This window comes from Oryctolagus cuniculus, chromosome 8 (assembly GCF_051225735.1).
Source record: "Oryctolagus cuniculus isolate XC-2025 breed Fujian yellow rabbit chromosome 8, ASM5122573v1, whole genome shotgun sequence".
Taxonomy (NCBI): domain Eukaryota; kingdom Metazoa; phylum Chordata; class Mammalia; order Lagomorpha; family Leporidae; genus Oryctolagus; species Oryctolagus cuniculus.
The window spans coordinates 119181814-119209770 of NC_142874.1; the positions used below are offsets into that span (position 1 = coordinate 119181814).

Here is a 27957-nt window from a genome sequence, read left to right on the forward strand (position 1 = left end):
GTTAAGCCTCCACCTGCCATGCTGATTTGTGTCCCAGCTGCTCCTCTTTCAATCCAGCTCTCCGCTAATGGCCTGGGAATGCAGTGAAAGATGGCCCAAGTGCTTGGGACCCTGCACCCATGTGGGAGATGCAAAAGAAGCCCCTGGCTCCTGGCTTTGGATCGGGCCAGCTTCAGCCCTTGTGGCCATTTGGGGAGTGAACCAACATATGGAAGACCTCTCTCTGTCTCCTCCTCTGTCTGTACCTTTGCCTCTCAAATAAATAAATAAATCTTTTTAAAAAAATTACAGAGTGGAATCATTTAAAAAATGTTATTTGTACCTCCATGTTTATTTCAGCTTAATTCACAATAGTTAAGATATGGAATCAACCCAGATGTCCGTCAACTGATGACTAGATAAAGAAATTATGGTCTATGTACACAATGGAATACAACTCAGCCATAAGAAGAATGAAGAATGAAATTCTGTCTTTTGCACAAAATGGATGTAACTGGAAATCATTATGCTTAGTGAAATAAACCAGTCCCAAAAAGACAAATATTGTATGTTTTCTCTATGTGGTAGAATACAAAAAAAAAAAGTATAGGAATGAAACAGACATTTTGTGATTGGATTATTTTTAGCCCTTGTTTATACTCCTATGGAACTGTGATCTTCTGTCTTTGTTACTTGTTGAATATCGTTGTTAGCTGCATTAAGCCTGTGATTATAAATTGGATGGAAATTATGTATTTGTAAAAATTAAAGAAAAAAGGAAAGGAGGGGGACTGAGTGAGGGAGATGAGGAGGGAGGGAATTATGGTTATCTTCCTAGAATTGTACCTATAGGGGCTGGCACTGTGGTTTAGCTGGTAAAGCCATTGCCTACAGTGCTAGCATCACATATGGGTGCCAGTTCAAGTTCCAGTTGCTTTGTTTCCGATCCAGCTCCCTGCTAAGGCACCTGGGAAAGCAGAGGAAGAAGGTCAAAGTCTTTGGCCCCTCCATCCACCTTGGAGGCCCAGAGGAAGATCCTGACTCCCAGCTTTGGATTGGCCCAGCTATGGCCATTGTTGCCACTGGGGAAGTGAACCAGTAGATGGAGGACCTCTCTCTCTCTCTTTGCCTCTCTGTAATCCTGCCTTTCAAATAAATAAATCTTTTTAAAAAAAATTGTACCTATGAATTACATGAAATCTGTTCTCTTTATATTACTAAAAATTAAAACATTAAAAAACACTGTATTGCTTTCTGGGCTGTCAGGTTATTTGCATCTCTTATCTGTAGGTGGTGGAAACAGTGTACAATGGTGTGCCACTTGCACTTCTGGTTGGCTTTTAGGGGACAGATTTACAGTTGATCTTAGCCAACAGACTGAGAAGTGATAAAGAGGCCAGATTTAGACATGCTGTTTCAGCTCATTTCTTTAGCAACCCGAGAGGCTGCCAGGCCAGTGTGCAGCATGAAGCAAGAGAAGGATTTCTGGATGGTCCAGGAAGCTCCACCTGTTGATCCAGTGGATCCAATGTGCCTGGAGCACCTGCGGCAGACAGGGCTGCTGAGTGGCATGTCCAGACAGGAGAATCCTAGCAGCGGCCCCAAGGATTTCGCAGCTGAGCTGTGAATGCCATGGACAGATCTTGGCTTATTGCTGGGCACCAGTAAATACAGCAGCTTGATCATGAGACATTAGGTAACCATGTGACCAGTGCCCAAGTGCCCATATCTGGGAGTTATCTGATCCACCAAGCCACAAAGTCAGCTAACATTTAGCATGTGTGCACAGTGTGCCAGGCTCCGAGCTAAATGCTTTCCTTGTAACATTTAATCCTCACAACATTTCTGATGTTGTACTATTGTTATTTGAATCATCCCCATGCGAGATGAGAAAACTGAAGCAGACACAGGAGAAGTAACTTACCCATGATCACAGCTAATAAGTGGCAGAACTTGGTTAGAACTGGTTCCACAGAACACTTTTACTTACCGAATTATGTATCTTCCTATGTTCAAGTGGCAGTTGTCTGTTAGAACTCGGCTTGAGCAGATACTCAAATTGCACGGTTTTCCCATTCCTACCACACTACCTTCTTCCTCTGCCTACACCTCTGACCTCATGGGATGTTCTCCAAGTCCAAGAGATTGAACAATCAGCACAAGATGATGATGCCAGGGCCAGTGCCGTGGCCTACAGGGCCGGCATCCCATGCAAGTGCCAGTTTGTATCCTGGCTGCTCCACTTCCAATCCAGCTCCCTGCTAATGTGCCTGGGAGAGCAGCAGAAGATGGTGTAAGCCTTGGGCCCAGGTGCCCATGTGCAAGCTCCTGGCTCCCGGCTTCAGCCTGGCCCAGCCCTGGCAGTTGTGGCCATTTGGAGAATGAACCAGCAGATGGAAGATCTCTGTCTCTCTCTTTCTCACTTTCTCTCTCTCTCTCTCTCCCTCTCTCCCTCTCTCCCTCTCTACCTCTCTCTCTACCTCCCTCCCACCCTCCCTCCATCCCTCTGTAACTCTGCTTTTCAAATAAATAAATAAATAAATCTTTAAAGATATATATGATGGTACCAGGCACAAGTGTGCTTATGTTCCAGAAGACAGAAGTTTAAGGATTTCATCCTATTGACCACTTTGTGTGAAAGAAGAAATGGCCTGAGGTGCAGATAGCACCAACTGATGGTGAGCAGCTGATGGTTCAGCTCAGCAGGTAGAGACATAGGAGGATTAAGAAGGCAGGGCTGGTTGGAGCCAGTGCTGTGGTGTAGAAGGTTGCGCCTCTGCCTGCAGTGCCTGCATCCCATATGGGCACCGGTTCGAGTCCCGGTTGCTCCACTACTGATCCAGCTCTGTGCTAATGCAACTGGGAAAGCAGCAGAAGATGGCTCAAGTCCTTGGGCCCCTGCACCCATGCGGGAGACCTGGATGAAGCTCCTGGCTTCAGCCTGGTCCAGTACTGGCCTTGCAGCCTTTTGGGGGAGTAAGTCAGCAAATAGAAGATCTCTCTCTCTCTCTTTTTCTCTTCCTTCCCCCCACCCCACCCTTAACTCTGCCTTTCAAATAAATAAGTAATTCTTTTAAAAAAATGCACAAAACAAATTCAAGTCCCTGGTATTAGTTAGACCTGAGTGTAACAGCTGGGAACAATGTGGCCTGGGAAAGTAAGGGATTCTCTGCATGCCATCACTGCCACCATCACCTCAAAGCCAGAGTCCTGGCCCTGCTGGCCTGAGAACTGGACGCCTCCCACACTGGCAGGCAGAGAGGGTCAGCTCCCCCTCTGGTCTTCCCCTGGGCTCCACACTTGTGGAGCACTTTAATGACTTGAAACATGAAGGTGGTCTGAGCAGCGTGGCCTTGAGCTTTCCAGCCCCCACGGTAGGCAAGCAAAGCTAGACGGGAGTGGTTATGGTTGTTGAGGGAGTTATTTATAGACTGCTATGGATCTCTTCCACCATCACGAACTAGTAATTTATCTTTACTAGAATAGCAACTTCTTCTGGATTTGCTGACCTTGCTTAACAAACCTCTTCCCACACCAACATTCATAGAGTTACTGAAGGCTTATTCACCACCAACCAGGGTATTACACCCAACATTGGTTCTCACCAAGAAGCTACTTTTACAGCCCAAGTGGTAACACAACAAGCTGACACCATGGGGTACTCTAGCCTTACAGAGGAAGCAGAAAAGATTCATCTACAGCACCGCTTGGGAGATGCTGTAGTTTGAACATGATCGGATCCCCCTAGTTCTAAGTTAAGGGTACGGGGAGGCTAGATACTTGATCCAAGTATGGAGTTGAAGATTTGGGCTTCATGGAAGGTCTTTGGGTCACCAAGGGTGTGATCTGGGAAGGCGGTGTTTGTGAGAGGGCCTGAGATGGGCCCATTTGCTCTTTCTCCTTCCTGGTTCGCCATGCAATCCTTCCTCTATACTGGTGTCACTGTCTGCCACCCTCAGTAGACAACCAAGCAATGTCATTGTAAGGTCTTGGGCTGTGAATCTTCAAAACTGTGAACCAAAATAAAACTTCTTCCTTCCTAAGTGGTTTGTCTCAGGGATTTAGTCATGGTCGTGGAGAGCTGACTGACACAGGGGACGAGACCTGTCAAGATGCATTATTTACTCTCAGCCAGCAACCAGGGCACATCGTTTCCCCCACAGCCAGAACACTCGGGTCTAGGAACCAAGAGGTATCCCTGGAAGGGGCGTGACCTTAAGAGCTACTTGCAAAAGAGTTACTTCTTTGCTCCATGACTGGGCTCTGATGATTTAAAGCTTAGGAGAAGTCTCCTACCAGTACAAAACAATACTGGTCCACTTAATTGGAAGCCAAGACCGTCACGTGGTCACTTGTCATAGCGCCTGAGGAACCAGAAAATGAGAGAGCTATATGGTGTGGGCAGTGATGAATCATGGCTAACAATGGAAGATGGTTTATAATAGAGTCACGGAAACTGAGGGGTCCCTTGGAGTCCCCCTGCTGTTGCTATATCCACTGACAAAAAAATGTCCTGGCTGGTCAGGACCACCACGGCTCAGACACTTCACAATGAAAGATTTAAGTCACTCTATTGAGTAAGTAATTCTTGACAGTTAAGGGACTGGCTGAGAGCAAAAAGCACGTGGGATGGGAAGTGTATGAAGGAAATGTCACCCAGCAGCCGTGGCCTGTGGCCTGCTGACCAGCTGTACAGAACACTGTTGCGTCCACCTGTGCGGTCCTTCCTGCCAAGCTGTGTATCTGCTATCATTTTTGAAAAGTGTCCTCTTCTTTCCTGGTCAGTTTCCCCACTAAATGTGTTACCACGCAGCCAAGTCAGTGCAGGAAGATTGAGATGGGATCAAGAGGAACCCAAAAGGAACACCATCACCTAGAGATTTGGTATTATTTTTTTAAGAATTTATTTATTTTATTTGAAAGAGTTACACAGAGAGAGGAGAGACAGAGAGAGACAGGTCTTCCATCCAATAGTTCACTCCCCAGATGGCCGCAACAGCCAGAGCTGCACCGATCCGAAGCCAGGACTAGGAGCTTCCTCCAGGTCTCCCATGCGGGTGCAGGGGCCCAAGGACTCAGGCCATCCTCCACTGCTTTCCCAGGCCACAGCAGAGATCTGGATCAGAAGAGGAGCAGCTGGGACCAGAACCAGTGCCCATATGGGATGCCAGCACTTTAGGCCAGGGCGTTAACCCGCTGAGCCACAGCGCTGGGCCAGAGATTTGGTATTTGAAGGTAGATGTAAGAATGGACTCCATTACTTTGAACTGAGTCCTTTTGAAATCCATGTGGATAGCAAGGGCCCAGGAACTTGGGTCATCTGCCCCGCTTTCCCAGACACATCAGCAGGGAGGCGGATTGGAAGTGGAGTATCCAGGACTCAAACCAGTGCCCAAATGGGATGCTGGCATTGCAGACAGCAATTTAACCTGTTGTGGCACAATGCCAGACCCAATCATTAATATTTTTAATTTAAAAAATCTTTTAACAGTAACTAGTATATGTGTGTATGTGTGAGAGAGAGAGAGATCTTGAGATTTCACTAAACTTTCTGACTGATAACTCTATGCTATAGATACACATTTATTATAAAGACTAACATGCCGGCCGGCGCCGCGGCTCACTAGGCTAATCCTCCACCTAGCAGCGCCGGCACACCGGGTTCTAGTCCCGGTCGGGGCGCCGGATTCTGTCCTGGTTGCCCCTCTTCCAGGCCAGCTCTCTGCTGTGGCCCGGGAGTGCAGTGGAGGATGGCCCAGGTGCTTGGGCCCTGCACCCCACGGGAGACCAGGAGAAGCACCTGGCTCCTGGCTCCTGCCATCGGATCAGCGCGGTGCGCCGGCCGCAGCGCGCCGGCCGCGGCGGCCATTGGAGGGTGAACCAACAGCAAAGGAAGACCTTTCTCTCTGTCTCTCTCTCTCACTGTCTACTCTGCCTGTCAAAAAAAAAAAAAAAAAAAAAAAGACTAACATGTCCCCCCTAAAAGAGAAAACATTTCAGTAAACTTAATTTAAAATGAAAGAAAATGATATTGTAAAGAAAGAGGAAAGGCAGTATACTCATTCAAAATCAATGAAAATAATAGCTTGGGAAAATGTAATAGAGTTAATCATGCTTTCATTTAAGTTTTATTTATTTTTACAAATAGTTGATACAAAATGCAAGGTTACAAGTGAATATTGATTTCATATTTGCTAAAAATATAAAATATTGGTTGACTGAGACAGAGGCCATGGAGGATTATTTTAAGTAGTAGCTACTACATTTACAGATGTTGCCAAGTCAACATTGTATATCCACAGTGGGATGCTCATTATAAATTCTTTTCAATATTTAATATGAGAGAGAGAGAGAAATAGTCCAGTAAGTAGTCAATAAATTTGCCTAATCATCTCACCAGATGCTTCTAGCCTTGCGTGGGTTTTGTAGGAGTCCTACATGCACATTTACCCTTCTTCCCAGCATATATATTCTCAAGGAACTGAAAAAATAAAAATAAAGAAAGAACCTTCATTAGATCAGCAAGGGAAAATTGTATAGTCCTTCTCACGTCCATTACCATACCCACATTCAAAATCTCACACTCTGATGTACGTCCTTTCACGACACAAAAGTCACCCTGATAACTAGACCATGCTAGATGTTGTCCTCGAGACTGAAATCACACTTGTTTGGTGCCCACGCCCTGTCCAGCACAGCCCTGCCCAGCCCTGCCCAGCCCAGCCCGGCCCATCACTGCTGCAGTCAAAGGCTGGGATCCACCCGTGGAGCAGGGGAAGGAAGCTGCAGGTCAGGCCTCATGGACATAACCCAGCGGAGGGGCTGGAATGAGTGTGACGTCCATACACATGTAGACACAGGCACACACACGTTGTAGGGGTAATGAATGAATGAAGGTTCACATGTACAGCTAAGTACTGAACGTGCATGGGTGTGCGTGTGTACTCTATGGGTGTATGTGTAATGTTCACATGTACATGAAGTACTGAACTGTATGGATGTGTGTACTCTGTGGGTGTACATGTAACATTCACATGTACATCTATCACATGTATATCTAAGTACTGAATGTGCATGGGTGTGCGTGTGTACTCTGTGGGTGTACCTGCAATGTTCACATGTACATGAAGTACTGAACGTGTGTGTATGTGTGTACTCTGTGGTGTACATGTAATGTTCACATGTACATCTAAGTACTGAATGTGTATGTGTGTGTCTGTATTCTCTGGGTCTACATATAATATTCACATGTACATAGTACTGAACATGTGTGTGTGTACTCTGCAGGTGTACGTGTAATGTTCACATGTAAATGTAAGTACTGAACGTACATGTGTGTGTACTCTGAGTGTATGTGTAATATTCACAGGTACATTTAAGTACTGGACTGCATGGGGGTGGGGGTGTACTCTGTGGGTGTACATGTAACGTTCACATGTCATCTAAGTACACGTGTGTGTGTATGCATCTCATTTATACAGCAGGGTCCCTCCCTTCTTTGAGTGGAAATCATTGATAAGATGGAGAATAAAGGACAAAATTCTGCCAGGTCTGGAGCGTCAGCTGTTCTCAGAGGGCTCGGCTGTAGCCACGAGCACTCTCTCCATAGTTAATGCAGCTGAAAACAGGCTAGCCAGTGTGTCAGGCTTGTTTCCCTTGCCTAAAACTCCATGAAATGTTCATGGGCGGATGGATTCAACCAACAGGGAACGATTCCACATGAAAACCAAAAATGTATTGCCACTCAAAACGTTAAGGTACAAATATGGGTCACAATAACTTCAAGTGCAAATAAACCTGTTATCTATGTGTGGAAAAATAGAATTAAAATATAAATTTAATTTGATGCAAAAAAATTTTGAAATCCATGCATCGTGTTGTCATAACATGCATTTCTATCAGCTTTTTGAAGCATTCTAACCTTGAAAGCAGTCTGGCTCTGAGCTCAGTCGATACATTCACTTACTAGTAAGCAGAAGCTATTGTGAATTCTCTCTCTCAAGAGAGGAACCCAGTGTCTCGTTTCTAGGAACTTCTGACGGTCTTGGCTGTCCTGCCCCCTCAGGGCCCCATGGGGATGGGCACACAGAGGACAGTGAGCAAATGCCTCACATCACTGCATACAGCTTTTGCTCCTGACGCCTACCTGGTTCCCTGACGCGCACAACAGGGCTGGTCTGGGCTCACAGCTCCAGGCTGCAGGCCCTCCTACCAAGTGGTCCACTCTGTTGACCTCCCACCCACTGCTTTGTAAATTACAGGACAGGAAGTCACAAAGTGGAAAAGGACAGAAGTCCCTGGCCACCTGAAGTGAACATCGACCCTGGTCTGTTTCCACTTCAGGCAGAACTTACAGTACTGGTGAGAAAATTACAAGTCACTACTGGATTCCTGACCCAAGCCATGGGTCTCTGTGCTTAGACGTGGAGGTAAAGGAGAAGGAGTTCCTAGAGTTCCGAGTGCACATGCCTTTCGCTTCAGAGCCAGGGAAGCCAAGCCCGGGGATGGGAGCGTGAGCAGGCAGGTGAGAGGGCAAAGCCACATCCTCCCCCTGGTACCTGTCTGGGGCAGAGCGGGCCCTTCCTTCCCAGGGCCTGTGCCTGCAGGAGGATTTAGATTTGTCAGGGAACTGGCCCCTCCCCACCCACAACCGGGCTACGGCGGCCCTCAGCGGGGCATCCAAAGCGACCCTTCACTCACACTCGGCATCCTGTGGCCCCGGCTGAGGATGAAGTCCCTGAAGGCAGCTGTGGCGTGGAAGTCTGCCAGCCGCTCCTCCTAGAAGGGCGTCCACAGTTAGAGAACCAGGCAGCCATCGAGAGCCTGGTTTCACACTCACCAACCAACTTAGCTCTCTACACAGCACCCATTTTAAATCATCTCCATCTCATTTTCTAAGATGTTCATAAATACTCTTATGAAGGGGCTGACGCTGTGGCATAGCAGGTTAAGTCACCGCCTGCAGCACCAGCATCCCATTTGGGCATTGATTTGAGTCCCCGCCGCTCCACTTCCAATCCAGCTCCCTGCTAATGCAGGAAAGCAGTGGAAGATGGCCCAAGTGCTGGGGCCCCTGCACGCGTGTGGGGGACACAGAAGAAGCTCGTGGCTCCTGGCTTCGGATCAGCTCAGCTCCAGTCATTGCAGCCATTTGGGGAGTGAACCAGTAGATGGAAGATCTCTCTTTCTCCCTCTCTTTAACTTTGCATTTCAAATAAACCTTAAAAAATAATGCTTATGGAAAAAAATAATGCTAATGAGTTGACGAAGAGGAAGGCTTCCAAAGATGTCCTGCTCTCTCCTCTGTGGTGGAATGAGAAGGCCATGCCAAGATGGCCGCTGGCAAGCAAGCCTCAGTTACTCAGGAATGGCTTTGAAATCCACCTGGCATTGGAGCCTGCCTGGCAACAGGCTGTGATTGGATGGCTTTGGAAACCACATGGCAAATGGAGCCTGCCTGGCAACAGGCTGTGATTGGTTAGGGCATAAACCACCCCTTGACCGGATTGGCTGCCTTGGCTATTTAAGCAGCTGTACCAACTGAAATAAAGGAGTCTGTGGGCTGCTCGCCTCTGGCCTGCTTTCACCCGACTCCTGGGGACTGTGTGGTGATTACACACCTCTTGCCCCCACCACGCTCCTCCTCTCAGAACAAATCCACAGCAACACTCCCCCTTACCCTTTTTTTCACCCTCCTCTTAAGGACAAGCAACACATTTTAGCAATGAGACAGTTGTTGACTTGGACATCTGCAATGTAAGCCATCTGAGGTTAAAACTATATATCCACAACTTACAGATCTTGACTCCAAAGGCATGACCATCAAGAAAGACTTGATCCATTTCTAATATCCTTCTCCTTTTGCATGCATCCTTTTGGTTTTTCTTTACATTTATTTGAATTTTAAAATTGAATGCATAAGATTCAATCATTGAAATTCAATGCTCTAAGACTATTCACTTGGGCCCAGTGTTGTGGCATAGCAGGTACAACAGCGGTGATGCTGGCATCTGATCTGGGCACCAGTTCAAGTGCCAGCTGCTCCACTTCCCATCAGCTCCCTGCTAATGCTCCTGGGAAAAGCAGAAGATGGTCCAAGTCCTAGGACCCCTGCCCCCATGTGGAAGACCCAAGGAAGCTCCTGGCTCCTAGCTTTGGCCTGTGAGCCCCAGACACTGTGGCTATTTGGGGATTGAACCAGCAGATAGAAGATTTCTTTCTCTGTATCTTCCTCTCTCTGTGTAACTCTGACTTTCAAATAAATAAATAAATATTTTTTTAAAAAGACTATTTACCTTCTAAATTAAAATCAGTCAAGAGTCAAAATTCAGGAGATCCAAGCAAGAGAGCTGTGTTGTTGTAGTGACTCTTACTGCCCTGGTGTCTTGCTCATTGATTGGGGTGCCAGAGCCTAGTGGTACCACCTGATGTGCATAGGACAAGTCATTCCCCAAGTGTTACAGCTGCGTGAACATAAAAATCATCGTAGAGTAAACCCACTGTTTCAAATCCTTCCTGTGTCCAAAATTACCTGATAAGTAAACTTTTACTTTAACAGTTATAGCAACCATATTTTTTTCAAGATTTATTTATTTGAAAGGTACAGTTATACACACACACACACACACACACAGAGAGAGAGAGAGAGAGAGAGAGAGAGAGATCTTCCATCTTCTGGTTCACTCCCCAAATAGCTGCAATGGCCAGGGCTGGACCAGACCGAAGCCAGAAGCTAGGAGCTTCATCCCATGAGGGTGGCAGGGGCCCATGTACTTGGGCCATCATCTACTGTGTTCCCAGGCACATTAGCAGGGGGCTGAACAGAAAGTGAAGCAGCCAAGCCTCAAAACAGCAATCATATGGGATGCTGATGCTGCAGGCAGCTGCTTTACCTGCTACGTCACACACTGGCCCCAGCACCATATTTTCAAAATTTAAATGATGCTACTATTTCATTAGCTGACTGTAACCATTTTGGAGAAAAAACTTTACTAGCTTTTGCCATCAAAATGAAATATATGTTCCAAAATTCTTTAAGTCTTTAAGAATATTTTAAAATTTCACTTTATTTTTATTTATTTGAAAGACAAGACAGAGACAGAGATCTCTCATCCATCTGATTCATTCCCCAAATGCTTACAACTGCTGGAGCTGAGCCAGGCGAAAGCCAGGAAACTTGAATCCAGTCTGGGTCTCCCATAGGGGTGACAGGGACCCAAGCACTTGAGACATCACCTGCTGCCTCCCAGGGTACACATCAGCAGGAAGACAGAATGGGAAGCTGAGCTGGGATTAGACCCCAGGTACTCCAGTAGGAAGTGAGCATCCCGAGATTGTATTTTTAAAGCAATAACTTCTAGTAGTGGGCGTTCAGCTTGGTAGGTAAGACCTGGACACCTGTGTCCCATCTTGGAGTACCTGGCTTTGACCCCTGGCTCTGGCTCCTGATTCCACAGCTTCCTGCTAATGCAGATCTTGGGAGGCAGCAGTGATAGGTAATGTAGTCCAGTTCCTGATAGAGTTCCAGGCTGAACTGTCACCACTGGCTAGGTCCAGACCCAGCCATTGGATTCTCTCTCTCTCTCTCTCTCTCTCTCTCTCTCTCTCTCTCTGTGTGTGTGTGTGTGTGAGAGAGAGAGAGAGAGAGAGAGAGAGACTCTGCCTTTCAAGTAAAATTTTTTAAAGATTTATTTATTTGAAAGACAGAGTTACAGAGATGGGAAAGACAGAGAGAGAAAGGTCTGCTATCCATTGGTTCACTCCCCAAACAGCTGCACAGCTGGAGGTAGGCCCATCCAAAGCCAGGAGCCAGGAGCTTCTTCTGGGTCTCCCAAGTGGGTGCAGGGGCCCAAGCACTTAGGCCATCTTCCACTGCTTTCCCAGGCCATAGCAAAGAGCAGGATTGGGAGTGAAGCAGCCAGGACTCGAACTGGCACCCATATGGGATGCTGGCACTGCAGGCGGCAGCTTTACCTGCGATGCCACAGCATTGGCCCCTCAAATTTTTAAAAGGAACTTCTGGATACCTTAAAGTAAATGTAACTATTTTTGTTTCTAAATATTCAGTCCAGGGACAGGCATTTCACACAGTGTTTAAGATGCCACTAGGGGTGCCCACATTCCTATCATAAAGCCTTGGTTCAAGTCTTATCCCCGCTTCCAATTCCAGCTTCCTGCTATTGTGCACCTGGGGAGGCAGCAGGTGATGGCTCAAGTACTTGGGTCCAGCCACCCGTGTGGGAGACCCAGACTGAGCTGTGGGCTCCTAGCTTTGGCTTGGCCCAGCCCCTGCTACCACAAGCACTTGAAGAATGAGCCAGAGAACAGAATCTCTCTCTCTGTTTCTCTCTCTCTGATTTCAAATAAAATGAAAATAAATAAATAGGAATTAAGAAACTCATTGATGTTAACATATACTGAAATGATTAATTCAAAATAAATAAATATTTAACACATTGAGAAAATTTTATTTTTCTAAAAAGATGTATTTATTTGAAAGGCAAAGTTACAGAGAGAGACAGACAGACAAATACCTTTCATCAGCTGGTTTATTCACTAAACAGCTGCCATAGCCAGGTCTGGGCCAGGCCAAAGCCAGGAGCCAGGAGCTTCATACAGGTCTCCCATATGAGTGTCAGGGACCCAAGCACTTAGATCATCCCCTGCTGCTCTTTCAGGCCATTAGCAGGGAGCTGGATCGGAAGTGGAGCATCTGGCACTCGAACTGGTGCCTATATGGGATGCCAGCATCACAGGTGGTGGCTTTACCCGCTATGCCACAATGCCAGCCCCATTTTTTACCTTTTTAAAAGTATAACTAGAGTAGTCTCATGTTATATATTAAATTCCCATAAACATAGGCAGTTATAAAAGTCATACCCTGAGAAATTATGCTGCACATTTACATTATCTTGAGGCATTTTATAAGCATGTGTGCTCATAAATTTGGGCCACACCCCACATCTGAAAACATGAATTTATGCCTAGCACCGGAAAAAAATGAAAATGACCGTTCCTCCTGTCTTAGCTTTCTAATCAAGCAATCCATGATTGATTACTGGCAAATGATAAGTTGAATTTGTACAATATTTTACTTTTTCAAGGTGTCTTCACATCTGTCATCTGAGAGAATTTCAGGGTCTGTTGAAAATAAAAAGTTCACAAAGACCTCCCCTCAGGGTCCCTAAGTGTTGCACTGACATTGCCAAGTTTCTGGGACTATGATGAGTATCTGCTTTCCACGGGATGTTTGCACACAAGACGTGGGCGGACTCAGAGTTTAACCATGGTACAACTAAAGTACATCCCTATCGTGTGTGGGTGTCTGTTGCTTTACGAAATCCACAGGCTTAACCTTTGGCCCTTTCCTCCAACAGATCCTGAAACCCTGATGAACTGCATAAAGGAAATTTCCTGATTGCAATTTTGAATAATTGACATTCATCCATCGCTGATAGGCAACGTCAAGGAGGCCCCAGGACATCAGATCTGACCACCCTGGTCTTTGAACAAACGCCCATGGGATCCATGGTTCCAGGAATGGTAGGAGTACCGTCGCCCCATGTAGAGACTCGAAGCCAAGAGATTTCCTATGACTTGGCTTTCCCGTCGCTGGCCTCAAGGAGCCTCTGTACTACCTGAGGGGCTGTGGCTTCAGTGTGCGCTGGAAGTGGCACAGGGGTCACCCGAACTCACATGATCTCAGCACATGCACATACCTGTGCCCGCAGCTTCCTTCTGGAACTCTCATCTTGAGCTTGACGTAAGACCTTGGGGTCAACCAAAGGTTCATCTGCTCTTTGCTTTCTCCACAGCTTGGTGTTCAGATACCATGCCCCATACCTCATCTTCACCCACTTCGGTCTATGAGGATTCTATAGACAGTAACACAGTTCCCAACATCATTGGTTTTGTTTGTGATTTCAGTAAATCTAAGGTTTAGCTTTTGAGAGAAAGCAGTATCATTACTGTAAGTTCATGATTGGTTCTCGCCAAAATATTTTATGATGTTTCATCATACTTCAGTTTTACAAAGGAAAGATGTTCATGGTTGACAAGATAACATAGTGGTTAGGAACATGGCCTTTGGATTCAGACAGACCTGGATTCATATCCAGCCTTTCCCAACTTCCTTCATAGTTGTGAGCCTGCAGACAGGCTGCTTAAATTCTTCATTTGTGCAATGGACATAACAATAGTAACTCTCTTCCTAGTGCTGTTAAGAAGACTGAAGGAGAAGATCATGGAAAGTACCTAGAATTGATGTAAAAACCACATATGTGACCCAAGGGTAATGGCCATGAACAATAAACCAAAATAGTAAGTCATTTGACTTAGTAATGGCCCAGTACCATGCCCAGCCTCATAGATGCTGCACCATTTTTTATTACACTGCTATCTACTATCAACCTCTGTCTCTTTCATTGGAAGTTAGAATGAGGAGGGAAAATAGACCCCATTCCTTTCCTTCTCCCGTTCCTCAGTAGTGAATCAAAGACGTAAAGAGAACCTTTTGTTGGTTCAGAGCCGGATGCACCATCCAAGCAGGAGATCTAACCCCTGAGTGAGACAAAGAAACATGAAACTGCAAAGATTCTGCCCCTTTCTCCTCTCGCTCGCACTTAAACTAGGTAGTGGAATGTGTGGGGCATTCAGAGTCAAGCCACATATGCCTGACTACCACAGAGAAAATGGGACAGAGCGGTCAGGGAGAACTTCCTCCCAGACCTGAATTTAGCACTGTATTCTCGCCATTCCGAGCACACTGACCTACTTGCCATTTCTAGAGCACACCTGTCACACATCGGCCCCAGTGCCTTTGCACTCACTGTTCCCTCTACTGTAATGCTCTTCCCCCGGACACCCACAGGGCTCAATCCCTTACCTATTTCATGTCATCTTTTCAGTGGTATCTTCCCTGACCATCCGGTGTAAAAGACAGTACTCCTTATCCTCCTGCCCTACCTCACTTTCTCAACATCACTTATCACCATTTGACATGCTGTATTTTTTCTTTCTTTTCATTCTTTAAACGGTTAGCTTTAGAGATTTTTTTTCCTGGCCACATCTCCCTGCATCTAGAACAATTCTTAGCACATAATAGGCACTCAACAATTATTTCCTAAGTTAAAGTCAAGTTTCTTAACTTTGGCACCATAGATATTTGGGACTAGTAATGCCTTGTTGGGGCAGGGAGGCAGCTTTCCCATGCATTGCAGAACGTCTGGCAGCATTCCTGGCCTCTTGTCCCTGGATGTGTTCGCATCCTCGAGACGTGACCCCCAAGCATGTGATCACCTGACATTGCCCAATATCCCTCGGGTGTGAGAGAGGGAGAAAAACCACTCTCGGTGGAGAGTCACTGTATTCAAGGAAGCAAGGAGAGAGAGCAGAAGGCAGCAGGGAAGAGGAACAGAATCTACACCACCACACCGAGAAAGTCGAGTTCTGGAATAAGTCATTTCCTGGAGTAACTAGTAATCTTTTAAGACTCAGTACAAACATAACTTCTTCTGTGATGGCTATACTGAACTGCTCCCACCTATGCTTCGTAGAAGTGATTCTTTCTTGCTAGGTTCTCTACATGTGACATCATCTTATTATGGTTAACTATTCACTTGTTGGCTCCACTAGGCTATAAGCTCCTTAAACGTGAAGGAGTCTTCCATTTGTGTTGATTTGCTCCCTAAGTGCCCCCAGCTCATTGCCCTGAGTTTCCAGGTCACACTCGGGGAGGAGGAGCCCACAGACTCTGAGCTCAGAGGACAGAACTAAGAGTCCAGGGAGACCAAGGCAGCTGAGTTTGCAGCACATAGTAACAGAGGGGAGACAACTGCTCAGGGAGGACTCCCGAGGGTTACAGAGGGTTGGCTCTGTGTGGGGAGGAAAGGAAACTGTTCAAGGTCAGAGAAAAAGCAAGCCAAAGGATTAGAGGGAAAAATTCCCGGGACACACAGGGGACCAGGAACAGTGTCTTCTTCCTCCTGGAAAACCTAAATATGCACAAGACAATGAGAAGAATACACAGAACATCTTACTACAATGTCAGGGAATAATTGGTCCTAGGCTGAACATTGCTGTAGTCCTTCCCAACATGTCTTAAGAGAAAGACCCAAAAGGATCAAACTTTTCCAAATAACTTGATTTCATCATATAATTAATTTCAAGAAAAGTTACAAGAATATGAAAATACACAACACTGAGGAAGGTAAAATTCACAATGCCTAACATCTACTCAAAGATCATCACACATATGTGCAGGCAATGATCTATAACAACAAGAAAAATCAATTAATAGACACTCACAAAGATCAGATACAGGTGTTAGCATTATCAGACAAGGCATCAGAGCAGTTATAATAAGTATGTTCCATATGTTCAACAGATTAAGTAGAGACATGGAACACAGACTTATATCAAACTTCCAGAGATGAAAATTATGATGTATGAGATTAAAGCATAAACTGGAGGGGTTAACAGCAAACAAAACAGTACAGAAAAAAAGATTTGAGAAGTGAAAGACAGAAATAGAAGAGAATAAAAATTAAACAGCAGCTATGAATTTTAATATAGTTTCAAGCAGCCTCATTACATTGCAATTTGAGTCCTGGGAAGGAGTTGAAAGACAAAATACATTTTTGAAGAAATTATGGTCAAAATGTTCCCAAGTGTGGTGAAAACTATAAGCCTACAGATTGAGCTGGCTCAACAAACCCCAAGCATAAGAAATGAAGAAATATACACAAAAGTGTATCACAATCAAGCTGCTCAAAATCAATGGCAAAGAGAAAATCTTAAATTAGCAGAAAAGCAGATCCATAAAAACAAAGTTAGTAATGACCTAAGATACCTCATCAAAAGCATGCAACCAAGAAGACTGTGGAGGACAACCTTAAAGTACAGAAAAAAAAAAAAAAGGCAAAAGAGGAACTCAGAATTCAAAATCCCCAAATACCTGTTCACAATGAAGACAGAATAAGGAGAGTCCAGACATACAGAGGCTGGAAGACCACCTCCCTAGCAAATCCACACTGGAAGAATGCTCAGGAAGAACAACCTGAAGAGCTACGGTTTGACCTTTTGCGTGGTGACTCTCCATCGTTTGCCAACCAAAAGCTCACCAGGTTTGGCAATAACCACCATGGTTCACAAAGCAGCATTTGTGCAATGATTTCTAAGTCCAGAGAATTGAGCAGTGTCATTCGGCTGAGAGTCAGGACGAGCAGGGGTGCAGGCCTTAGGGACCATGGACGTAATTTGTCTATCTAGTATCATCTTGTATTTCACTTTTTAAGAATTTGAGAGGAAAACGGATATTAGTGATGGGAGGCACAGTTTCACAAACCTCATACAAGAGAGTTGGGAATGAAAGCACAATGCATATCAACCCAGATCAATCAACTGGGTTTAGTTGTAGAGGACAAAAGTCACTATGTCTAAAATATCAGAAATACAATCTCAAAGTCGGTGTGTAAATGGCAGAAGGTGATTAGAGACCATGTATTGTTTTTGACTCTCAGGGAAAGGAATTCCCCTCTCTGCCCCTGACTTAGGTGCTAAAGTCTGATATTGATTGGCACAATTTGACTGTGTGTGTGCAAGTATGTATTTACAGAGGCACAGCAGGCAGAATGATTAGAAAGTACTCTGGGGACCCACGCTACTTCCCTCTGGGACATAGCACGCTATTTCTCCTCTCTGTCCCCTTGTTGTGCCATTGCCACAGCAACCTGGTGCTGAGGAAACAGCAATTTCTTAACAGTCAGGCAAGCATGTGGTCAACAACGGTGGCTTATGGTCAAAAAGACCAGTAAAATCTCAAGAATTCTTTGGACGTAAAATCAGCAGCATTTACAATCATGAACTGTACCAAATCATTAATTTTCCTCTTGTTCATGAATAATAAACATTCACGTATATTTCCACTAGTGGTTAGAATTTCAACATAAGAAAAACACACAAAGATGGTATCTGAAAAGTGACTATTCTGATACTAATAATAATTCTGAATGACATGACTTGATGGATAAGTGACTTTGGTATATGTATTAAATATTCATTTAATAAATGAAAAAAACTCGAGAATTATACTTTAAAAAGCCAGGACTCCCTGACACCAGAATTCAAGGACATTGAAGACTTTACTGCAATTTAATTTTCTTTGACAATCTAATTCCCCTTCTATAATCACCTGGGCCTTATGGGGTTTCCTCTTCTGGTCTAGTTCCTGGAAAAATCCTGGCTCCTGTAGCTTACTGAGCCCCACCCTACAGCGCAGCTCCAGGGGGACCTGGTTGGGCCTCATCACACGCAGCACGTCACGGCTCAGCCTGTTCCGAATGTCAACGTCGAACTGTTTCAGGATGAACTCTTCATCGATGTTCAGATGTCCCTGGAAGAACGCCAAGCCCATCAACCAAGGACAACCGGTGAAATGCTCCCTGGTTGCCTCTTTAATCAATGGGAGGTTCTGACTGGTGTTGGGGGAGGTAGTTTGGAGGAAAGGTAGAAAATGCTTGGTCAGCATCCTTGGGGGCAAGAAGGATTTGGGGTCCACCGGGATTTGTTCATACATTGAAAGACGGGTTAGGACTTGCAAAAGTGAGTCCCTGTGGGAAATAGAGGGGCTGAGGAAATTCAGTCTGTTGGCTCAAAAACAAACTCCCCCAGCACTTCATAGCAACAGCATCCCTAGAGGTGATTCCTGACATGTCTGGACGTGTCCGCCATCGTTCTGCCCACAGCCCTGTAAGGGAAGCTGCCCTGGTCATGACAGAGACCGTGTTTGGCAACTCCACTTCCTCCCCCAGCCACAGAGGGTGGGAGTAGAGATGGACACGTCAACAGCAGCCACTCCGTAGGCTGGCAGTTGGCCTGTGATCCAGCTTAACAGCAAAAGATAAATTAGACTCAACAGATGCCTAGTTTGGAAAACAGAAACTGGAAAACACAAAGAGAATGAGCATTTGCAGCTGGGGCTGAAGCCAGAGTGAGACTTACAGAGAGGAGTCATGAAGGAGAGTCAAGGCATAAGGGGCCATGGAGAGGCAAACCCAAGCTGAACTCATAATGAAGCAGAAACGGAGCCAGCAGAATGAATGAGGTAAAGAAACAAATCGATAGCACAGGAGGAAAAGTATAAGCTAGTGCTGCGAAGAAATATCACAGGGTGGAGTGATAGGGACCTAGGCTGTAGAATTGAGATGGAGACGAGACCTGGGTCATGGGGGACTGAAAATAAGGCCACTTACAGGGCAGCTAAGTTAGTGACCCACTTCCTTACAGTTCCTGCCTAGATGGAGGAGGAGGCTCCCACATGGGCATGGGAGAAATGGAAGGGAATCAGGAAGCAACCAATGCGCCAGAAGATAAATGAGCAGTGGCTTGGACACCAGGTATAGTGGGCCCCGCCTGCCCAGTCCAGCAGACGCCTCCTTCCTCCCTCTCCATCAGTCCGTTCCTGCACACCCCCACCTCTGGGCTGTAAGGTTCCACAGGTGACCTGGCCTGGCCAGTGAGCATACTCCGTCTCCTTAATCAAGGTCGTTATTCAGGCATAGACATGGGACCCACATTAGTTCAATGAGAGTAAGCCCTGGACTTTTCCCTTTGGAAAAGAGTTGCACTCTTCCCACTAAGTTTCATGCTGGAAGGATACAAGATTGGAAATTTAGTGTTTATTTTTGGCATCTCTTGGAGCAGAATTGCCAAAAAATGAAGAGAGAAAAGTGTAGGCAAAAAGACAGGGACAACACCCAAAAAGCTTCTAGCACCTGGATCCGGCTGTGCCTGAAGCTCCTCGGATTTCTGGATGACTCTCTCTTCCCTCTTAAACCAGTCTGGATTATACTCCAGTCTCTTGCAAACTAAACAGTACTAAATAACATATTGACTAAAACATTAAAAAATGGGGTTCCGGGAATGCAAACCCTAGAGAGAGAGTCTTAAATCCAGGGCGACTATCAGGAATCTAGACATCCACAAAGCCTCTGGAACAGGGACAGGTAACAAAGCAGACTTCCGGAAGGAGAGCAACCTTGACAGTTGGGTCAAAAGTCCCTTCAAGTCAGAACAACTTTGTGAAGGTTATGGTCAGGGATAGCTCCCTGAGTCCTTCTAGAAGAATATGACTGAGAAAAAGCAATTTGAAGAAGGAGGAAAGGACAGAGAGACAAGAAACACTGACAAGGAAAATAAAAATATGAAATAACAGCAATGATAAGAGACATAAATTCAAATTAACTGCAAGCTTGAAGACTGTCCCAAAATTTCATCTACCAAGAGACATTTCTGTAGAAATGTCTTAGATGTATGTCTTAGATGATTTGACTTGGCTTTCATTCAAATACTACTTTTTAAACTTTTTAACCTTTTCTGTTTTTATTTATTTGAAAGGCAGAGACAAGAGACACAGACAGAGAATTTGCATGCATGGCTCACTCCCCAGATGACCCAATAGTGAAGATTGGGCTAGGCCAAAGCCAGGAGCCCAGAACTCAGTCTGGGTCTCCCACATGGGTGGCAGAAACCCAAAGCACACGAGCCATCACCTGCTGCCTCCCGGGGTACTTATTAGCAGGGAGCTGGAAGTGGAAGTGGAGCTGGGACTTGAAGACAGCATTTCAGTAGAGGGCACAGGTGTCCCAGGTAGCGGCTTAACCACCTGGCCAAATGTCCATCCCAACACCAGTTTTATTTGTTTTGTTTCTCTTTTCTTGTTTTTTTGTTTGTTTGTTTTTGATAGGCAGAATGGACAGTGAGAGAGAGAGAGACAGAGAGAAAGGTCTTCCTTTTTTCTGTTGGTTCACCCCTCAATGGCCGCTCTGGTTGGCGCACCGCGCTGATCCGAAGCCAGGAACCAGGTGCTTCTCCTGGTCTCCCACGTGGGTGCAGGGCCCAAGGACTTGGGCCATCCTCCACTGCACTCCTAGGCCACAGCAGAGAGCTGGACTGGAAGAGGAGCAACCGGGACAGAATCCGGCGCCCCAACTGGGACTAGAACCTGGTGTGCCAGCGCCGCAGGTGGAGGATTAGCCTAGTGAGCCGCGGCACCGACCAACACCACTTTTAATAAAAGCAACCCTGAGCGTGACTTTTAAAAGTAGTTCAAGGGGCTGGCATTTTGGTTCAGGAGGTTAGGCTGCCATCTGCAGTGCCAGCATCCCATATGAGGGTTGGTTTCAGTTCTGGCTGCTCCACTTCCAATCCAGCTCCCTGCTAATGTGCCTGGGAGGCAGCAGAAGATGGCCTGAGTGCTTGGACCTCTGAGACCCCATGGGAGATCCAGATGGTGTCCCAGGCTCCTGGCTTTGGCCTGGCCCAGGTCCATTGGATTGGATCATGTGGGGAGTCAACCACTGCATGGAAGATTCTCTTTCTCTCTTTCTCTTTCTTTCTCTTTCTTTCTCTTTCTCTCTCTCTCTCTCTCTCTCTCTCTCTCTCTCCCTCCCTCCCTCCCTCCCTCCCTCCCTTCCTCTCTGTCACTCTGCCATTCAAATAAATAAATGAGTCTTAAAAAAATGTAGGGTCAGGTATTGCAGCTAACTTACCACAGCAGCAAGCCAGCTGCAGAAGTCACTGACCCCTTTGCGGGCATTGTCCTGAAGAAGAGGACCATTGTCGCGGAGCAAATCCATTTCACTAGCTTTTTCTTCACAGGGCCACTGGCCTGAATGTGACACAGGCGTCTCCTTGGGACTAGAGATAACGAGATTATCCGTGCATGACCATACGAGGTACAGTGAATCCAAGGGGATTTCAAACAGCATTGTCGGGGAAAAGAGATCATCAAGTAAAAGATTCTGGGCCGGCATTGTGGCATAGAGGATTAAGCCACTGCCTGCAGTGCCAGCATCCTGTAAGAGGGCAGTTCAAGTCCCAGCTGCTCCACTTCCAATCCAGCTCCCTGCTAATGCACCTGGGAGGCAGTAGAAAATGCCCAAAGTTGGGGCCAGCACCATGGCACAGTAGGTTAATCCCCTGCTTGTGGCACTGACATCCCTTATGGGTGCCAGTTCTAGTCCCAGCTGCTCCTCTTCCAATCCAGCTCTCTGCTAATGGCCTGGGAAAGGAGTAGACGATGGCCCAAGTGCTTAGGCCCCTGCACCCATGTGGGAGACTGGGAAGAAGCTCCAGGTTCCTGGCTTTGGATCAGCACAGCTCTAGCCGTTGTGGCCATTTGGGGAGTGAACCAACAGAAGGAAGACCTTTCTCTCCATCTCTCCCTCTCACTGTCTATAGCTCTACCTCTCAAGTAAACAAGGGAAGGGAAGGGAAGGGAAGGGAAGGGAAGGGAAGGGAAGGGAAGGGAAGGGAAGGGAAGGGAAGGGAAGGGAAGGGAAGGGAAAGAAATGGCCAAAGTCCTTGGGCCCCTGCATGCATGTGGGAGATCCAGAAGAAGCTCCTGGCTCCTGGCTCAGATCGACCCCACTGTCAGGCCATTGTAACCATCTGGGGAGTGAACCAGTGGATGGAAGATCTCTCTCTCTCTCTCTCTCTCTCTCTCTCTCTCTCTAATGCTGCCTTTCAAATGAGTAAATTCTTATTTAAAAAAGAAGGAATTTCTAATAGTTTCTTGGAAGCTCAGAGGAATTGCATTTTGATTTTTCAAAGGTCACATTCCTATTATCAATCTCAACACCACAAGATAATGTATTATGATTAATTATAACAAATTTAGATAGCATTTAACCATTATAAGTTGCTATTTAAAATTCCAAGTATCACTTATTAAAATTATACCAGATAAAAACCCAAATTACTGTGTTTAAAGTTTACCAAAACATCACTTCTTAGCCTTTTGGCTAGGATCAAGTGTAAAGTTTACCAAAGCATCACACAATTTTTTAAAATTAAAATACTTTTTAAAAAAATATTTACTTATTTGAAAGTCAGAGTCATAGTGAGACAGGCAAAGACAGAGAGAGGAGAGAGATCTTCCATCTGCTAATTAATTCCCCAGTTGGCCACTGTCGCTCCCCCTCTTCGCGGAGGAACGACACAGGACCCTGCGTTGTTCTTTCGTCTGCTCGGCCCTCCCCGGGTTTGCTGCTGGTTCTTCCCGGGTTGGCTACCAACCCTTCCACCTCTGTGGAAGGGCGGTTCCCCCTAGCCACTTTCCCCACTTCCTCGGGGCAGCGGCACACCGCCGGCCGGCTCTCTCGGGGGCTGCTCAGGTGTTCCTTCAGATAGATGTTCCTGGTGCATGCCGTCTCTCTTCTCCTTTATAGTCCTCCTCCGCCAATCCTAACTCGGCTGCCCACACGCCGAGTACGCTGCTCTCCTCCAATCAGGAGCAGGTCCTGCAGCTTGTCAAGTTGGTGAGAGGCAGCTGGGTAGAAGCTGTTGCCTCCTCTCCCAGCGCCATATTGTGGGAGAGCAGATGCATAGAATAAGTCTTAATTCCAGTAACTCAGTCCAGTCCGGGTTGCTCCCAACAGATCCCCCTTTCTTTTTATTTTATTGGCGTTGATACGCGCCTGTCTTCGGTGTCCCGCGGCACACACTCTGCTCTACTTGCTAGAGTTGCCCACAGGTGCTTACAAGTCCTATCAATCAGGCAAACCGAATCTGGGTCCTCTCTTCGCCATGTTGTGAGGAGGTTTTTAGGCGCTGATGCGTGCCTGTGTTCGGTGCCCTGCAGCGCATGCTCTGTTCTGCTAGAACTGCCTGCAGGCGCTTACAAAACCTAGCAATCAGGCAAACCAAATCCAAGCCTTCTCATTGCCGTATTGTGGGGAGACTTATCGATGTTAATTCGTGCCTATCTTCAGTGACCTGTGGCGCATAAGCTGCTAGCCGCCCGCAGGTGCTCATCGCCTCACTAATCAGGCAGACCGAATCCAAGCTTTCTCATTGCCATGTTGTGGGGAGGCCTTTCTATTTCTCTATTTCTCTATCTCCGGGCATTCCTATTTCTCCCATTTTACTTCTGTCTGCCAACATTCCTATTTCTCTCATTTTACTTCTAAACTTCTGTTTCTCTTATCCTTGCGGCTTCCCGGCGCCTGCCCCGAGGCTGCTTCTCAGCGGCTTCCCGGCTCTGAGCCGCTTCAGCCCGCGCTTCTCCGATCTGCGCGGCTTCCCGGCTTTGCGCGGCTTGGCTTCGCGCGCGCACTCCGCGGTCTCACACTAGCCCAGCGTTCCCTATCTACTTGTGCCCCGCACGCTCTCTCTGCGCGCGGCAGCCTCCGCGAGTCACACAGCGTAGCTTACGTCTCCGCCACTAGCATTCAATCCAAGTTCCCCGGACTAACCTGGTGAATTCCAACCTGGCGACCCACGTCTCTGCGTCTGGTTCCAGATCTTCGCCTCTTGCTCCCCGGGGTGACTTGAAGAATTCCAAGGTGGCTTACGTCTCTGCCTCGGCCTGCACTCGCGGCTTCATCCTCCCTAACATTATTCTCTACCCGATATGTTTCCCTAAGTTTTCTTCCAACAATATTCCTCCCTCATTTCTCCTGGCCTCTCCCCACAGTCTGTATCCAAGTCTAAGTTTCTTATAGGTTTCACTTTCACTTTCAACCTGCAGTCCATATCTGAGTCTGTTTCTTCTTGCTTTCACTTTAAATCCTAACTTCTTTCCCACAGTCCATATCCGAGTCTATGCCTAGGCTTTCGATAGCTTCTTCCGGCACCTTTTCTGTCAGGCTTTTCCCTAGGCTCTTCGCTAGTCTCTCTCTCCGGTATTTTCCTGCTTCTTCCCTCCTAGGTTTCCTATCCGAGTCACAGCACCATTATGTCGCTCCCCCTCTTCATGGAGGAACGACACAGGACCCTGCGCTGTTCTTTCGTCTGCTCGGCCCTCCCCGGGTTTGCTGCTGGTTCTTCCCGGGTTGGCTACCAACCCTTCCACCTCTGTGGAAGGGCAGTTCCCCCTAGCCACTTTCCCCACTTCCTCGGGGCAGCGGCACACCGCCGGCCGGCTCTCTCGGGGGCTGCTCAGGTGTTCCTTCAGATAGATGTTCCTGGTGCATGCCGTCTCTCTTCTCCTTTATAGTCCTCCTCCGCCAATCCTAACTCGGCTGCCCACACGCCGAGTACGCTGCTCTCCTCCAATCAGGAGCAGGTCCTGCAGCTTGTCAAGTTGGTGAGAGGCAGCTGGGTAGAAGCTGTTGCCTCCTCTCCCAGCGCCATATTGTGGGAGAGCAGATGCATAGAATAAGTCTTAATTCCAGTAACTCAGTCCAGTCCGGGTTGCTCCCAACAGGCCACAATAGTAGGGCTGGGCCGGGCCAAAGCCAGGAGCCAGGAGCTTCTTCCCAGTCTCCCACGTGGGTGCAGGGGCCCAACCACTTAGGCCATTTTCTGCTGCTTTCCCAGGCCACAGCAGAGAGCTGGATTGGAAGTAAAGCAACTGGGACTGAAACCACCACCCATATGGGAAGCCAGCACTGCAGATGGTGGCTTAATCCACTGTACCACAGCACTGGCCTCCACTAAAAAACATTTTAAAAATTTTTGTAAATTTTATTTGAAATGCAGAGACAGACAGACCAGCAGAGAAAGATCTTCCATCTCCTGGTTCACTCCCCAAATGCCCACAATACCCAGGGCTGGGTCTGGCCATAGCCCCGTACCTGGAACTCATCCAGGTCTCCCATGTAGGTGGCAGGGACCAAGTGTTTGGGCCATGATATGCTATCTTCCAGGATGCGTATTACCAGGAAACCGAACTGGAAACAGAGTAGCTAGGACTCAAACCAGAACTGTGCTATAGGATGCGGCAATCTGAAACAGTAGTTAAATTAAGATATAGATCGTGTACTACTACAGTCATAAAATTTAGTATTTCAGGAGCCAGCATTATGGTGTAACAGGATAAGTCTCTGCCTGCATCACCAGCATCCCATGTGGACATAGGTTTGAGAACTGGCTGCTCCACTTCCAATCCATCTCCTTGCTAATGTGCCTGGGAAAGCAGCAGAAGATGGTCCAAGTGCTTGGGCCCCTGCACCCATGTGGGAGACCCAGAAGAAACTCCAGGCTCCTGGCTTTGGATCAGATCAGCTCAGCCCTGGCCATTACTGCCATTTGGGGACTGAACCAGTGGATGGAAGATCTGTGTGTGTGTGTGGGGGGGGGGTGTTTGTCTTGCCTCCTCTCTCTGTAACTCTGCCTTTCAAATGAATTTTTAAAAAATCTTTAAAAAATACCAAAACAACTACTAGTCCAGAAGTGTATGAGTCAGCTTATACATTCACAAAGTTGTGCAACAATGATCACTCTCTAATTCTGAAACATTTTCATTACCTTCTTGCCCTCCCCCTCTCCAAAAAAAAGAAACCCGCAGAAGTATCAGCAGTCATTCTCCATTTCCACTTTGCCCTCCCCTGACAACTACAAATTTACTTCCTGTCACTGTGGGTGGGCTTAGCCTGGACACTTCCTCTGAACGGAACCACGCAGCATGTGGCTTTTGTGCCTGGTCTTTGACTCAGTCCCGTGCTTTCAAGACTCCTTGTGTTGTAGGAGTATCAGTTGCTGATGGTTATCTGAGTCACTGCCACTGTTTTGTCCCTTAGGGATAATGCTGCCATGGGCATTCCTGTATGTGTTTTTGTATTCAGGAGCTTCATGCTGCTACTCCTGCAATAAACACTTGAATGTTAACACAGCCTCCAAGGCTCTTCCTGGCCTGGTCCTTGCCTGCCTGTATGGGTTCTCCTGAGACTACAACCCTCCCTCACTCTGAGTTCCAGCCATAGTGGCCTTCTTTCTGTTTCATGAATTCTTCAGGCTACTCCTGGCCACAGGGCCCTTGCACACACTGTTCCACCTGACTCAAAGTTTTCAACATTTCCTCACCTCCTTCACATCTCAACATCCCCTTCCCCAGGGGAGCATTCCCACCAGCTGCTGCTCCCTGAACTTACCTTTCATGCATAGTACCCATGTATAATTTATCCACCAATTCACTTGACAAATATGTGTTAAGTACCAATAATGTGCCAGGCATCAGGCATTAGGATTCAGCTGTAAATAAAACTAACTCTCTGTCCTCACAGCAAGTGAATAGGAGAAACAGATACAGAAGAGGTAAACAGAGGCCAGCACTGTGGTGCAATGGGTTAAACCACTGCCTGCAGTGCTGGCATCTCATTGGAGTCCCAGCTGCTCCACTTCCAATTCGGCTCCCTGCCAAGGTGCCTGGAAAAGCAGCAGAAGACGGCCAAGTGCTTGGGCCCCTGCACCCACATGGGAGACCCAGAGGAAGCCCCAGGCTCCTGGTTGCAGATCAGCCCAGCTCCAGCCATTGTGGCCACTTGGGGAGTGAACCAGCAAAGGGAAGATTTCTGCCTGTCTCCCTCCCTCTGTCTGTAACAACCTCTCAAATAAACAAATAAATCTTTAAAAAAAAAAAAAAAAGAGTTAAATAAACATAGGGCACGTGATTGATTATAAATGACATTAAAAAAAAAACAGGACAGGAAAGATGAAGAGTGGTGGAAGGGGCCATTTTATTTATATAGAAGAAGGTCTCTATACTACAGTGGTATTTGAGAGAGATGCAAGAAGCAGGGAACCAAGCCATATACGACACCATGCAGCTATCAGGTGGAACAGAACAGCATGTGCAGAGGCCCTGAAATTGGAGCGTGCTGAGCATGCTCAGGGAACAGCTCAGAGGCCAGTGTCTGCAGAGTGACTAAGTGAAAGAGGATGAGGCAAGAGTGGTAACAGGGACCTGAGCGTAGGAGACCTCACAGGCAGTCATAGGGACTTTGGAACTTCCTCTAAGGAAGGAAGCAATCAGAGAATTTCTGGCGTGGGGCTGATTCTGACTTAAGCTTTGTAGAGGGTCATTTTGGCTTCTAGAACATTCTTTGTTTTCTCTTGCTTCGTGAAGCTCTCCTTAGTCTTCTTTCACTGGTCTCTCTTTACCTTCCTTTACCCATGAAGTTCTTCAGACAGGCAGGTTAAGCTGCCACTTGGGACACCCATGTCCCATGTCAGGGTGCCTGGTTTGAGTCCTGGGTA

At 46.8% G+C, this 27957-nt stretch overlaps 1 protein-coding gene across 1 annotated transcript in view; it reads right to left on the reverse strand.

Moving 5' to 3' along the window:
* Positions 1–6068: 6068 nt before the first annotated feature.
* FAM47E (family with sequence similarity 47 member E) overlaps positions 6069–27957 on the reverse strand; it is a 30067-nt gene continuing 8178 nt past the window's right edge. The window contains exons 6-10 of the mRNA XM_051819672.3: positions 21528–21675; positions 18170–18370; positions 13698–13853; positions 8680–8757; positions 6069–6460 (exon numbers count right to left, since the gene is read on the reverse strand). Of these exons, the coding sequence (XP_051675632.3) occupies positions 6386–6460; positions 8680–8757; positions 13698–13853; positions 18170–18370; positions 21528–21675 (658 nt within the window). The 3' untranslated portion in view covers positions 6069–6385. The remainder of the gene's footprint in view (positions 6461–8679; positions 8758–13697; positions 13854–18169; positions 18371–21527; positions 21676–27957) is intronic.